This window comes from Brienomyrus brachyistius, chromosome 2 (assembly GCF_023856365.1).
Source record: "Brienomyrus brachyistius isolate T26 chromosome 2, BBRACH_0.4, whole genome shotgun sequence".
NCBI lineage: Eukaryota > Metazoa > Chordata > Actinopteri > Osteoglossiformes > Mormyridae > Brienomyrus > Brienomyrus brachyistius.
Window position 1 is genome coordinate 35,247,124 of NC_064534.1, and position 14,833 is coordinate 35,261,956.

Sequence of the window (14,833 nt, forward strand, 5' to 3'; positions counted from 1 at the left end):
CCAGCAAGTGTTATCTTGCTGTAATAAATTTCGCTGATTGCTCCTAAAAGCACCTCTCCCCCTTCCTCGGCCTCGTGACCTTCCTCTGAACCCTCCCCTCCCCGGAGGATTCATATGTATTATTGCAACAGTATCATTAGCAGCAAACACTGCGTCTGATTTCTGTTTTTGTGCTGTATGGGCGTGTTGGGCATATTCTAGGGCTTGCTGTACTGAACCAGTATTCTGATGTACCCAGTGTTTATCTATGTATCTCTTCAGTTCAGGTTTTAGCCCTGTGATGAACGCACGTTTTAACTGTTGCTGATAAACTCCTCCATTTTCCTCATTATAAGGAATTCCTGAATTCCCTCTAAACACCACTCTCATCCTATCCATAAAATCCTCTGGCTCTTCTCCATCTTTTTGCTTGCATTGTGCAATTCTGCCATAATCTGCTCGTCTCATAAACACTGTCTCTATCCTTCCATGTAATTGCTGCATACTCTGTTGCAGAGCTTGTGAATTATGTGCAAGTGGTTGATTGTCTGGTCCATGACCAGTAAAGTCTCCTGCTACTCTTCCCCATTTATGATTGAACAGCTGTCTTAAACATTGGAACATTTCTCTACCATTCAGGTGGAAACTGCTCTGTAGTTCCAATATTGCTGTCCAAAATTCTGGTACCCCTTCATCAACAGGAGGTATTCCCTTTAATGCTGCCGTTCTATCTTCAGCTGTCCATGGTCTATAGACTAACATTGTTTCAGGTCCTCCATCTGGCTCTCTATTAGGGTTTGCCACCTCCACTAGGGGGCATTGTAATTCTATTTCTTCCTCTTCACTATCAATATCAATGCCTTCATTTCGCGGATGCCATCGAATCTTAGCCGTAGCTAGATCGCGCACAGGGTATAACGTAGGATCTCTACTCCTAGTTATAATGGGGGAAGAAGGAAGAGCTGATGGCTTCTTTGGTATTGTGCCCGTAGCTGATGGTTGTTTTATTTCCCTTCTATCTACGGGTTGCATGGGGGCAGGCAATAGTGGTGGTGTTGGTGGTCTATTTTCTCTATGTTTTATTTTGGCCACCGTCTCATCATCTAAAGTGATTAGAGCGGCTGCAGTTAATTTATCCTTTCTATCATCCTTTTTCTGCTTTCTACGTACATCTCTTAACTTACTTTGTTCCAACCAATTATCTGAATACTTATATTCTTTTTTCCTTTTCTCCAATTTTCCTTTCTTCAAGGTTTGTAACATTTCTAGTCTTAAATTTCCTTGTAATTTTAAGATATCTGGAGTGTGGAGTTTCCCTTCAAACCCATGTTTTTTTCTCCACCTCTGATTACTTATTTGTCCTGAACCTGGTTTATATCCTTCCATAAACTTCTCATCTCCCTCTAGTTCAATCCTCTTACTCTGATTCTTTCCCATTTTTTTTCTTTCCCGTCTCCGCACTACACAGGTCCTGGGTGGAAATTCACTGGTACAAGATATATGGGAGGACACCAATACGGCCTTCTACTACACGCTGTTCGTGCAGCGGTATCGGTTTTCAGGGATGAAACCCGTCCTTGATCCTTCAATCACCAGTACTTCTTTCCCACCAGGCAAAATAAGAAATGGACTGACAGAAGCAACTCTAAGCCTCTATAATAGTCTTAGTCCAGTCATTCACACAATACATGCATGTTCATATTTCGCTTAATTACGGCTAAGCCTAACCCCTTTTCTGCTTAATTACGGCTAAGCCTAACCCCTTTTCTGCTTAATTACGGCTAAGCCTAACCCACGTCAATTGACCCGGTTATTTCGCTGAATAACCTTTGTTGTCTCACCTGTCCCGTGTGCCTGTGTTCCGCCACCGAGGTCCGTCAGACATCACCAGACGTCGAGCGCAGTTCTAACCACCGGCCTGATGACGAATTCACGTCACAGGTCTTTTTTGCACCCGTCTCCGAGTGGCTGCCGGCAGGCTTCAGTGTCGCTCCTCTCGGCGTGCTGGCGATGTCGTCAGGTGTCCTCGGATCCGGCTCGAAGGACCAAATTATATGTTGGAGAAAGCGTCAGGCTTTCCACTCCAACTCTGCACACAGGACCAAACTACAATACAGTATATGTTGGAGAAAGCGACAGGCTTTCCACTCCAACTCTGTACACACCATTAATTACGAGACAACACACTTAGAGTTTTACTTGCACAAGGGTAACCACACTCTCTGCATGCTAGGCTACAAAGGAATGTGTTACAAAGGGTGGTTCCCCTTGGCACCTTTATTTATAGTCAATGGGGGGCAGGGGTCTTGGAGTGAGAACAAAGAAAAGACTGTGAGAGTAAGAAGAAGTTCTGGTTTTACTCAGGTGGACAACTATTTAAACACGTGCTCAGGATACGTGTAAACTAATATAATCTAAAGTATGAAGGTAAAGGAAAACAAAATAATGTATATACATATTTACACTCATTGCTGATTATACAGAAATGATAACAAATGATTACTAACAGTTTCTTCAACCTAACATGTATCCAGGAAGGTCGTTCTGCTATTTTCACAGCTGTTGGTGTTGTGAGGAGGACTTGATAAGGACCGTCCCACCGGGGTGTGCTCCACTCCTTCCGCAACAGGACCTTGACCAGGATCCAATCCCCTGGCTGCAAGTTATCCTGTTGGTTAGAAACAGAATTTACTGGCAGACTACTGGGGCTATGTTTTTGTTGTGATGATAGCAACTTTCGCATCCAATTAGCCAATGTATTTTCTCTGTCCGCTTTCCCTATATCACTCATTTCGGTTGCTAGGGGAAACGGCCTTCCGTACACTATCTCAAAAGGTGTTAATCCTGCAGGAATGGGAGTTATTCTCATCCACAATTTTACTAGAGACAAACATTCTGGCCACGGCCTTTTTGTCTCTTCCATTGTTTTTCTGAGCCTTGTTTTAATAGTGCCGTTAGTTCTCTCCACTAAGCCTGCACTCTGAGGGTGATAAGCACAATGATTCTTAAGCGTAAAACCTAATGCTTGTGAACAAAGGGACATGGTCTGATTTACAAAATGAGTCCCATTGTCTGATCTTATAATATGAGGTATGCCATAAGTAGGGAAATAATGGCCTACCAAACATTTTGCAACAGTCATTGCATCACAGTGCTTTACAGGGTATATTTCTACCCACTTAGAAAAGGTGTCTATAATGACTAGACAGTACTTCTTCCCTTGTGACCAAGATAATTCAATAAAATCCATATGTACAACTTGAAACGGGTACTCAGCTACAGGGAACTGGCCACGTTTTGGTCTCATGTTACCCTGTGCATTATGTTTACAGCAAATTAAGCATGTTCTACAAAATTGCTTTGCATAATCAGAAAAATTTATAGCATAAAAGTATTGCTGGATAATATGTACCATCCCTCCTGTTGAGACATGAGTATTTCCATGGCTCACTAAGGCAGCTGTTTTGTATAAGTTTTTTGGTAGGATGGGCTTGTCATTCATATAGTAAACTTTCCCTTGCTGTATTGCTCCTCTCTTGATCCAACTCTGTATTTCTGTTTTAGGAGCATAAATCTGTGCATCACACAGCACATCACTATCTATGAAAAGAATGTCTGCCACTGATAAGGTGGGCTGTTTCAGGGCCGCTTCTTTGGCAGTTTTATCTGCAAAGTTGTTTCCTTTAGCTATTGTGGAAGCATCGGTTTGGTGTGCTTTACATTTGCACAGTGCAAGGCGAGTCGGTAATTGTACAACATCTAATAATCTAAGTAGTAAGTTTGTGTGAGTTAGAGACGTTCCCTGCGATGTTTTAAAACCTCTATTTTTCCACACTCTTGCATGGTGATGAACAGCTCCAAACACATATTGACTATCAGTGTATATAGTAAGTGACTTATTTTTGAATAGCTCGCATGCCCTAATTACAGCATAGAGTTCAGCCGCTTGTGCTGAACAAGCAGGTGGGAGTGCATTGGCCTCTAACACTTCAGTAGATGTAACTACAGCATACCCGACCTTATTTTTTTCCATATCATTTTTTTGATGCTGATCCATCTACATAAACAACCATTGAATCTGATATTGGGGTCTGTAAAATATCTGCTCTGGGTTTTGTTTGCTCTTCCACAACTGCTTTGCACGAATGTGGCTCTCCATCTTCCGTTGTCGGAAGAAGGGTGCTAGGGTTAAGAGGACCACATCGCTGTATAGTAATGTTTGACTGTGAAAGCAGGAGTGAGACTAAGGTCAGATGTCTAGCATGTGTGAGGAACGGAAGCGGCGTCTGCAGTAAAACTAATGAAACTGAATGTGGCACCTTCAGGGTGAGTGGGTGACACAACACTAATTCTGCTGATAATTTTACTGCTTCTGCAGCAGCTGCACATGCTTGCAAACATTGTGGAAAACCAGCTGCTACTGCATCTAATCGTTTAGAATAGAATGCTAGTGGTCTTTCCTTTGTCCCGAACGGCTGTGTTAATACCGCTTTCATATAACCTTGATTAGCATCAACACATAAGGTAAATGGTTGTTGATAATCTGGTAAGGCAAGTATCACATTTGTTTGTAGCATCATTTTTAAGTTTGTGAATGCCAATTCTCCTTCTTTTGTCCACTGAATTTTATCTTTTAAGGCCATGTCTTTCCCATAAATTAAGGTTTGCAGAGGTTGAACGAGTGCGGCATAATCAGGTAGCCATTCTCTGCAATAATTACAAAGTCCTAAGAAGGACATCATTTGCTGTTTAGTCTTTGGCTTTGGTGCCTCTTGTATTGCCTGTTTTCTAGTTTCTAATAATGATCGACCTTGTTGGGAGAGTTTATGTCCAAGATATATAACTTCCTCCCTGCAATATTGTAATTTTTGTTTTGATGCTTTATGTCCTGTATCATATAAATGCTGTAACACCAACAGTGTGGCTTCCTTACAATGCTGTTTTGTATCTGAAGCAATTAATATATCATCTACATACAGTAGCACTTGACTATGGGATGGTATTTTACAGGTACTCATAGAATATCTAAGGGCCATGGTATATACATGTGGACTTTCTGAAAACCCTTGAGGGAGTCTAGTATATGTGTATTTTTTTCCCTTATAGGTGAAACCAAATAAATGTTGAGAATCAGAGTGTAATGGTACTGAGAAAAATGCATTACTGAGATCAACTACTGAGAAGTAACTTTTATCAGGGGTTAATGAGTTGAGCAATAAGTGTGGGTTGGGCACGTCTGGTGCTGCGTGTTGCACTATGTTATTAACTGGTCTTAAATCCTGCACCATGCGCCATTTCCCTGTATGTCCCTTCTGGACAGGGAAGATAGGAGTATTGCAAGTGGCCTCAGGAGCCTCTCGCAATATTCCTGATGCCAACATATCCTGCACTACAGGGGCTATACCTTTCTCTGCCTCAGGTTTTAACGGGTATTGTCTAACTACCGGGCGGTGTTCTGATTTCACAATTACTTTGTATGGTGGGAACCCCTTTACCAGTCCTACATCAGTGGGGGAGGACGACCACAACCCTTCCGGGAGGTGATCTAGATCTGGACATGATCCCCCCTCCAGAACAGAAAAAATTTGTCAGGTTGGGTCCTGCAAGTGTGTGGTGAGAGTGGTTTGAACTCTCCATCCCAAAGGGAACCGCCACACATTGTGTTTTTTGTCATAGCTCCAACAGGAGCCAGGTACGGGTTGGTAGTCATTGTAACTGTGCATGGAATCTCGTAAGAACATCCTGTGAAGTCTCCCGCTACACGTCCCCATTTATGGGTAAACAACTGTCTTAGGCATCGGTACATTTCCCTGCCGTTCAAATGAAAACTACTTTGTAATTCTAGGATGGCAGTCCAAAACTCGGGTACCCCTTCTTCAACCGGGGGTATTCCTTTTAAAGCCGCTGTTCTATCCTCAGCGGTCCAGGGTCTATATACTAACATAGTTTCGGGTCCTGTATTATTTGGGCCTCGATTTGGATTTGCCACTTCTACGAGGGGACACTGCCATTCTACCTCCTCTTGTTCTGTGTTATTTTTTGGATGCCATTGTACTTTAGCTGTGGCCAAATCTTTTACAGGATATAGAGAGGGATCAGACCCTCGAGTTAACATGCGAGATGGTTCCACCCCCCCCCCCCTTGCTTCTTGTCTATCTGTGGCTGGAACCAGCGCCGGTGCAGGCACCGGAATTTGTGGGGGCGGTGGAGGAGCTGGAGGGGCAGAAGGTCTTGCTGCCGTTTCTTCGTCTAGTGTGATTAAAGCCACCTGCAGTTTTTTCTCCTTATTTCTCTTTTTCTGTTGTCTCTTATTATCTCTTAGTTTACTCTGTTCTAACCATGCATCAGAGAAAACGTATTCCTTTTTTCTATCTTGGCCTTTTTTATTATTGGTAGTCTGTAACATCTCCAGTTTTAAGTTTCCCTGTAACTTTAATATATCTGGAGTGTGGAGTTTTCCTTCAAACCCATGTTTTTTCCTCCATCTCTGACTACTTATTTGTCCTGATCCTGGTTTATATCCTTCCATAAACTTCTCATCTCCCTCTAGTTTGATTTGTTTACTCAGATTTTTTCCCATTGTTACCTTTTATTGAATACACTACAAAACATAAAAAATCCTAAAAGCAAGTCCCTGGCATGAGACCTCAGGAGGACACCAACACGGCCTTCTACTGCTCACTATTAGAGCAGCGGTGTTAGTTTTCAGGGATGAAACCCGTCCTTTATCCTTCAGTCACCAGTATGTTGTTGCTTTTAGGGTGGATCGTGTAGGTTAATCTAAAACCTATAAAAACACATCCACATACATCAATATATATATTTCCAATAACGCCTACTTTCTCTCCCGGTTAATTTCGGCTAACCTCAACCACATGCATGTCTTGGCCACCTACTTATTTAGGTGCCGTATGTCTCACTTGGCCACCTACTCACTTAGGTGCCATATCTCTCACCTGTATAGTGTGCTCTCTGTTCCGTCACCGAGGTCCTTCAGACATCACCAGACGTCGAGCGCAGTTCTAACCACCGGCCTGATGACGAATTCACATCACAGGTCTTTCTTGCACCCGACTTCGAGTGGCTGTCGACAGACTTCGGTGTCGCTTCTCTCGGCGTACTGGAGACGTCTTCGGGGTTCCTCGGATCCGGCTCGAAGGACCAAATTCTATGTTGGGGAAAGCGCCCGGCGTTTCCACCCCAACTCCACATTTATGAGACACACACAGGTTACAGTTTTACTTGCAAGGGTACCCACACTCTCTGCAATGCAAACTACAGCAGAATGTGTTACAAAGGGTGGTTCCCCTTGACTCCTTTATTTATAGTCAGTGGGAGGCGCAAGAGTCATGCAGAATAGGGAGGTGAGAGAAAGTTCTGGTTTTGCTAAGGTGGGAATGCTATTATTAATATAATCTAAAGTATGAGGCTAGGGGAAAACAAAATAATATATATACATATTTACATTCATTGCTGATCATACAGGAGTGATAACAAAATGATTAATAACAGTTTCTTCAACCTAACATCAGTACTTTGTTTAAAACTGTGTGTAAAAAGCTGTCTCTTTATTATTAACAATAAGTTGTAAAACGTGAATTGGGAGTGACAGTCTTCAAGTTTGTGAGAAGATCGTGCCCTGGTGGAATAAAGGCACGAACAGCTTACAGCACCTAGAATTACCAGGCAGTATTTAGAGTAAAACGTGTGTAAAAGCTGCCTTTATGAATGAGAGAAAAAAGAAATATATAAAATAGTAAAATGGAAGGGGAGTGATAGATTTAAATTAATCGTGAGGTGGAGTGCCCCCTGTATAAAGTAAAAGTGAGAAAAGCTTACAGCACGTGGTATTCCCAGGTAGTCTCCCATCCAAGTACTAACCAGACCCTACCCCGCTTAGCTTCCGAGATCAGACGAGATCGGGCGTGTTCAGGGTGGTATGGGCATAAACGAGAGCTGTGAACAAAAACAGCCCTTTTGCATTACACGCCTCTATACATGCCAGTTAGTCCCATTGGATCCTACTCCTGTTTTTTATTTTTTTTATCTGACTCACACTGCAGCCCCACCATCCAATCGGCAGCGCCGGACCCACACCAAACATTCACCAAACTACTCAGCCGGCAGCCTACCACAATTATTCCATTCTTTCCGCATCCGCACACTTCCTTATTTTTAACTCCTTTTCACTACCGCACAGGTTAATCGCCGCACGTCCCCCGCCGGCAAACATTACTCATTTGCCTACCGCATGCAGGCTTCTCTTAAAGACCCTCTGTTATCAACTCCGCTAACAGTCACAAAATCTCCGCCGCACGAAGCCCACTGGTAGCTGCTGAATCATTTGCTTCCCCAAAACGTCGCGCTGTCAGAACACTGGGAGCTATACACGCCAACAAGTCTATACTGCAGGCTGCAGCCAGAACAATTTTCTACATTCAAACATCGACGGCCTCTTCTCTCTAAAAATTCACCAGACCGCTTCTACCACCAGCAAAGAAGTTTCCATCCCTAATTCTTCTGTGATTCCCACTAACCTAAACATTAATCTGGCATTGAAGGGTGTGAATTACCCCGGCCAACCTGCTCTTTTAAATACAGCTTTTAGCAAGTTTTGAAAGGAGGAGAAGAGCAGATAATATGCCAATAATATCGAGTCTTCTGTGGCGAAGTGGTTTTTGCATAGAAAACAAAGTGGTGAGTTGAAGAGGAATTATATCAGTACTTTGTTTAAAACTGTGTGTAAAAAGCTGTCTCTTTATCATTAACAATAAGTTGTAAAACGTGAATGAGGAGTGACAGTCTTCAAGTTTGTGAGAAGATCGCGCCCTGGTGGAATAAAGGCACGAACAGCTTACAGCACCTAGAATTACCAGGAAGTATTTAGAGTAAAACGGTTTCTAAAAGCTGCCTTTATGAATGAGAGAAAAAAAATATATATATATAAAATAGTAAAATGGAAGGGGAGTGATAGATTTAAATTAATCGTGAAGTGGAGCGCCCCTTGTATAAAGTAAAAGTGAGAAAAGCTTACAGCACGTGGTATTCCCAGGCAGTCTCCCATCCAAGTACTAACCAGACCCTACCCCACTTAGCTTCCGAGATCAGACGAGATCGGGCGTGTTCAGGGTGGTATGGCCATAAGCGAGAGACACTACCAAAAACAGCCCTTTTGCATTACACGCGTCTATACATGCCAGTTAGTCCCATTGGATCATACTCCTGGTTTTTTTTTTTTTTTATCTGACTCACACTGCAGCACCACCATCCAATCGGCAGCGCCGCACCCACACCAAACATTCACCAAACTACTCAGCCGGCAGCCTACCACAATTATTCCATTCTTTCCGCATCCGCACACTTCCTTCTCTTTAAGTCCTTTTCACTACCGCACAGGTTAATCGCCGCACGTCCCCCGCCGGCAAACATTACTCCTTTGCCTACCTCATGCAGGCTTCTCTTAACGACCCTCTGTTATCAACTCCGCTAACAGCCACAAAATCTCTGCCGCACGAAGCCCACTGGTAGCTGTTGAATCACATGCTTCCCCAAAACGTTACGCTGTCAGAACACTGGGAGCTACACACGCCAACAAGTCCATACTGCAGGCTGCAGCCAGAACAATTTTCTACATTGAAACATCGACGGCCTCTTCTCTCTAAAAATTCACCAGACCGCTTCTACCATCAGCAAAGAAGTTTCCATCCCTAATTCCTCTGTGATTCCCACTAACCTAAACATTAATCTGGCATTGAAGGGTGTGAATTACCCCGGCCAACCTGCTCTTTTAAATACAGCTTTTAGCAAGTTTTGAAAGGAGGAGAAGAGCAGACCTTGCTATGCCAAAAATATCAAGTCTTCTGTGGCGAAGTGGTTTTTGCATAGAAAACAAAGCGGTGAGTTGAAGAGGAATTATATCAGTACTTTGTTTAAAACTGTGTGTAAAAAGCTGTCTCTTTATTATTAACAATAAGTTGTAAAACGTGAATTGGGAGTGACAGTCTTCAAGTTTGTGAGAAGATCGTGCCCTGGTGGAATAAAGGCACGAACAGCTTACAGCACCTAGAATTACCAGGCAGTATTTAGAGTAAAACGTGTGTAAAAGCTGCCTTTATGAATGAGAGAAAAAAGAAATATATAAAATAGTAAAATGGAAGGGGAGTGATAGATTTAAATTAATCGTGAGGTGGAGTGCCCCTGTATAAAGTAAAAGTGAGAAAAGCTTACAGCACTTGGTATTCCCAGGCAGTCTCCCATCCAAGTACTAACCAGACCCTACCCCGCTTAGCTTCCGAGATCAGACGAGATCGGGCGTGTTCAGGGTGGTATGGCCATAAACGAGAGCTGTGAACAAAAACAGCCCTTTTGCATTACACGCCTCTATACATGCCAGTTAGTCCCATTGGATCCTACTCCTGTTTTTTATTTTTTTTATCTGACTCACACTGCAGCCCCACCATCCAATCGGCAGCGCCGGACCCACACCAAACATTCACCAAACTACTCAGCCGGCAGCCTACCACAATTATTCCATTCTTTCCGCATCCGCACACTTCCTTATTTTTAACTCCTTTTCACTACCGCACAGGTTAATCGCCGCACGTCCCCCGCCGGCAAACATTACTCCTTTGCCTACCTCATGCAGGCTTCTCTTAACGACCCTCTGTTATCAACTCCGCTAACAGCCACAAAATCTCTGCCGCACGAAGCCCACTGGTAGCTGTTGAATCACATGCTTCCCCAAAACGTTACGCTGTCAGAACACTGGGAGCTACACACGCCAACAAGTCCATACTGCAGGCTGCAGCCAGAACAATTTTCTACATTGAAACATCGACGGCCTCTTCTCTCTAAAAATTCACCAGACCGCTTCTACCATCAGCAAAGAAGTTTCCATCCCTAATTCCTCTGTGATTCCCACTAACCTAAACATTAATCTGGCATTGAAGGGTGTGAATTACCCCGGCCAACCTGCTCTTTTAAATACAGCTTTTAGCAAGTTTTGAAAGGAGGAGAAGAGCAGACCTTGCTATGCCAAAAATATCAAGTCTTCTGTGGCGAAGTGGTTTTTGCATAGAAAACAAAGCGGTGAGTTGAAGAGGAATTATATCAGTACTTTGTTTAAAACTGTGTGTAAAAAGCTGTCTCTTTATTATTAACAATAAGTTGTAAAACGTGAATTGGGAATGACAGTCTTCAAGTTTGTGAGAAGATCGTGCCCTGGTGGAATAAAGGCACGAACAGCTTACAGCACCTAGAATTACCAGGCAGTATTTAGAGTAAAACGTGTGTAAAAGCTGCCTTTATGAATGAGAGAAAAAAGAAATATATAAAATAGTAAAATGGAAGGGGAGTGATAGATTTAAATTAATCGTGAGGTGGAGTGCCCCCTGTATAAAGTAAAAGTGAGAAAAGCTTACAGCACGTGGTATTCCCAGGCAGTCTCCCATCCAAGTACTAACCAGACCCTACCCCGCTTAGCTTCCGAGATCAGACGAGATCGGGCGTGTTCAGGGTGGTATGGCCATAAACGAGAGCTGTGAACAAAAACAGCCCTTTTGCATTACACGCCTCTATACATGCCAGTTAGTCCCATTGGATCCTACTCCTGTTTTTTATTTTTTTTATCTGACTCACACTGCAGCCCCACCATCCAATCGGCAGCGCCGGACCCACACCAAACATTCACCAAACTACTCAGCCGGCAGCCTACCACAATTATTCCATTCTTTCCGCATCCGCACACTTCCTTCTTTTTAACTCCTTTTCACTACCGCACAGGTTAATCGCCGCACGTCCCCCGTCGGCAAACATTACTCCTTTGCCTACCGCATGCAGGCTTCTCTTAAAGACCCTCTGTTATCAACTCCGCTAACAGTCACAAAATCTCCGCTGCACGAAGCCCACTGGTAGCTGCTGAATCACATGCTTCCCCAAAACGTCGCGCTGTCAGAACACTGGGAGCTATACACGCCAACAAGTCCATACTGCAGGCTGCAGCCAGAACAATTTTCTACATTCAAACATCGACGGCCTCTTCTCTCTAAAAATTCACCAGACCGCTTCTACCACCAGCAAAGAAGTTTCCATCCCTAATTCTTCTGTGATTCCCACTAACCTAAACATTAATCTGGCATTGAAGGGTGTGAATTACCCCGGCCAACCTGCTCTTTTAAATACAGCTTTTAGCAAGTTTTGAAAGGAGGAGAAGAGCAGATAATATGCCAATAATATCGAGTCTTCTGTGGCGAAGTGGTTTTTGCATAGAAAACAAAGTGGTGAGTTGAAGAGGAATTATATCAGTACTTTGTTTAAAACTGTGTGTAAAAAGCTGTCTCTTTATCATTAACAATAAGTTGTAAAACGTGAATGGGGAGTGACAGTCTTCAAGTTTGTGAGAAGATCGCGCCCTGGTGGAATAAAGGCACGAACAGCTTACAGCACCTAGAATTACCAGGAAGTATTTAGAGTAAAACGGTTTCTAAAAGCTGCCTTTATGAATGAGAGAAAAAAAATATATATATATAAAATAGTAAAATGGAAGGGGAGTGATAGATTTAAATTAATCGTGAAGTGGAGCGCCCCTTGTATAAAGTAAAAGTGAGAAAAGCTTACAGCACGTGGTATTCCCAGGCAGTCTCCCATCCAAGTACTAACCAGACCCTACCCCACTTAGCTTCCGAGATCAGACGAGATCGGGCGTGTTCAGGGTGGTATGGCCATAAGCGAGAGACACTACCAAAAACAGCCCTTTTGCATTACACGCGTCTATACATGCCAGTTAGTCCCATTGGATCATACTCCTGGTTTTTTTTTTTTTTTATCTGACTCACACTGCAGCACCACCATCCAATCGGCAGCGCCGCACCCACACCAAACATTCACCAAACTACTCAGCCGGCAGCCTACCACAATTATTCCATTCTTTCCGCATCCGCACACTTCCTTCTCTTTAAGTCCTTTTCACTACCGCACAGGTTAATCGCCGCACGTCCCCCGCCGGCAAACATTACTCCTTTGCCTACCTCATGCAGGCTTCTCTTAACGACCCTCTGTTATCAACTCCGCTAACAGCCACAAAATCTCTGCCGCACGAAACCCACTGGTAGCTGTTGAATCACATGCTTCCCCAAAACGTTACGCTGTCAGAACACTGGGAGCTACACACGCCAACAAGTCCATACTGCAGGCTGCAGCCAGAACAATTTTCTACATTGAAACATCGACGGCCTCTTCTCTCTAAAAATTCACCAGACCGCTTCTACCATCAGCAAAGAAGTTTCCATCCCTAATTCCTCTGTGATTCCCACTAACCTAAACATTAATCTGGCATTGAAGGGTGTGAATTACCCCGGCCAACCTGCTCTTTTAAATACAGCTTTTAGCAAGTTTTGAAAGGAGGAGAAGAGCAGACCTTGCTATGCCAAAAATATCAAGTCTTCTGTGGCGAAGTGGTTTTTGCATAGAAAACAAAGCGGTGAGTTGAAGAGGAATTATATCAGTACTTTGTTTAAAACTGTGTGTAAAAAGCTGTCTCTTTATTATTAACAATAAGTTGTAAAACGTGAATTGGGAATGACAGTCTTCAAGTTTGTGAGAAGATCGTGCTCTGGTGGAATAAAGGCACGAACAGCTTACAGCACCTAGAATTACCAGGCAGTATTTAGAGTAAAACGTGTGTAAAAGCTGCCTTTATGAATGAGAGAAAAAAGAAATATATAAAATAGTAAAATGGAAGGGGAGTGATAGATTTAAATTAATCGTGAGGTGGAGTGCCCCCTGTATAAAGTAAAAGTGAGAAAAGCTTACAGCACGTGGTATTCCCAGGCAGTCTCCCATCCAAGTACTAACCAGACCCTAACCCGCTTAGCTTCCGAGATCAGACGAGATCGGGCGTGTTCAGGGTGGTATGGCCATAAACGAGAGCTGTGAACAAAAACAGCCCTTTTGCATTACACGCCTCTATACATGCCAGTTAGTCCCATTGGATCCTACTCCTGTTTTTTATTTTTTTTATCTGACTCACACTGCAGCCCCACCATCCAATCGGCAGCGCCGGACCCACACCAAACATTCACCAAACTACTCAGCCGGCAGCCTACCACAATTATTCCATTCTTTCCGCATCCGCACACTTCCTTCTCTTTAAGTCCTTTTCACTACCGCACAGGTTAATCGCCGCACGTCCCCCGCCGGCAAACATTACTCCTTTGCCTACCTCATGCAGGCTTCTCTTAACGACCCTCTGTTATCAACTCCGCTAACAGCCACAAAATCTCTGCCGCACGAAACCCACTGGTAGCTGTTGAATCACATGCTTCCCCAAAACGTTACGCTGTCAGAACACTGGGAGCTACACACGCCAACAAGTCCATACTGCAGGCTGCAGCCAGAACAATTTTCTACATTGAAACATCGACGGCCTCTTCTCTCTAAAAATTCACCAGACCGCTTCTACCATCAGCAAAGAAGTTTCCATCCCTAATTCCTCTGTGATTCCCACTAACCTAAACATTAATCTGGCATTGAAGGGTGTGAATTACCCCGGCCAACCTGCTCTTTTAAATACAGCTTTTAGCAAGTTTTGAAAGGAGGAGAAGAGCAGACCTTGCTATGCCAAAAATATCAAGTCTTCTGTGGCGAAGTGGTTTTTGCATAGAAAACAAAGCGGTGAGTTGAAGAGGAATTATATCAGTACTTTGTTTAAAACTGTGTGTAAAAAGCTGTCTCTTTATTATTAACAATAAGTTGTAAAACGTGAATTGGGAATGACAGTCTTCAAGTTTGTGAGAAGATCGTGCTCTAGTGGAATAAAGGCACGAACAGCTTACAGCACCTAGAATTACCAGGCAGT

The 14,833-nt window shown here is 43.4% G+C and overlaps 2 protein-coding genes, 4 non-coding genes and 2 pseudogenes across 24 annotated transcripts in view; 1 reads left to right on the top strand and 7 right to left on the bottom strand.

The window, feature by feature from the left end:
- LOC125715510 (protein NYNRIN-like) overlaps window positions 1–14,833 on the bottom strand; it is a 334,468-nt gene that overhangs the window by 230,245 nt on the left and 89,390 nt on the right. For 5 of the 15 annotated variants that reach the window (XM_048987218.1, XM_048987151.1, XM_048987176.1 and 2 more), the window contains exon 1: window positions 5,399–7,447. The exons of 1 other annotated variant lie outside the window; for it this stretch is intronic. Coding sequence is in view for 4 of the 14 variants with exons in the window: in XM_048987228.1 (XP_048843185.1) it covers window positions 1,996–2,068; window positions 2,487–4,036 (1,623 nt within the window). In the remaining 10 variants the exon portion in view is untranslated. Of the gene's footprint in view, window positions 1–1,820; window positions 7,448–14,833 lie in introns of those variants that run through there. 9 more of the 15 variants (XM_048987228.1, XM_048987199.1, XM_048987193.1 and 6 more) reach the window with 9 other exon arrangements.
- Window positions 1–14,833, top strand: part of LOC125715571 (uncharacterized) — a 277,458-nt gene that overhangs the window by 47,208 nt on the left and 215,417 nt on the right. The window lies entirely within an intron of this gene.
- LOC125731406 (5S ribosomal RNA) lies at window positions 7,812–7,930 on the bottom strand (annotated as a pseudogene).
- LOC125730824 (5S ribosomal RNA) lies at window positions 9,007–9,125 on the bottom strand. Its single transcript, XR_007391113.1, has one exon. It is a non-coding gene; the product is annotated as a 5S ribosomal RNA (ribosomal RNA).
- LOC125737050 (5S ribosomal RNA) lies at window positions 10,200–10,318 on the bottom strand. Its single transcript, XR_007396316.1, has one exon. It is a non-coding gene; the product is annotated as a 5S ribosomal RNA (ribosomal RNA).
- Window positions 11,393–11,511, bottom strand: LOC125728601 (5S ribosomal RNA). The gene has a single exon (XR_007389191.1). It is a non-coding gene; the product is annotated as a 5S ribosomal RNA (ribosomal RNA).
- On the bottom strand, window positions 12,588–12,706 carry LOC125730825 (5S ribosomal RNA). Its single transcript, XR_007391114.1, has one exon. It is a non-coding gene; the product is annotated as a 5S ribosomal RNA (ribosomal RNA).
- LOC125731387 (5S ribosomal RNA) lies at window positions 13,782–13,900 on the bottom strand (annotated as a pseudogene).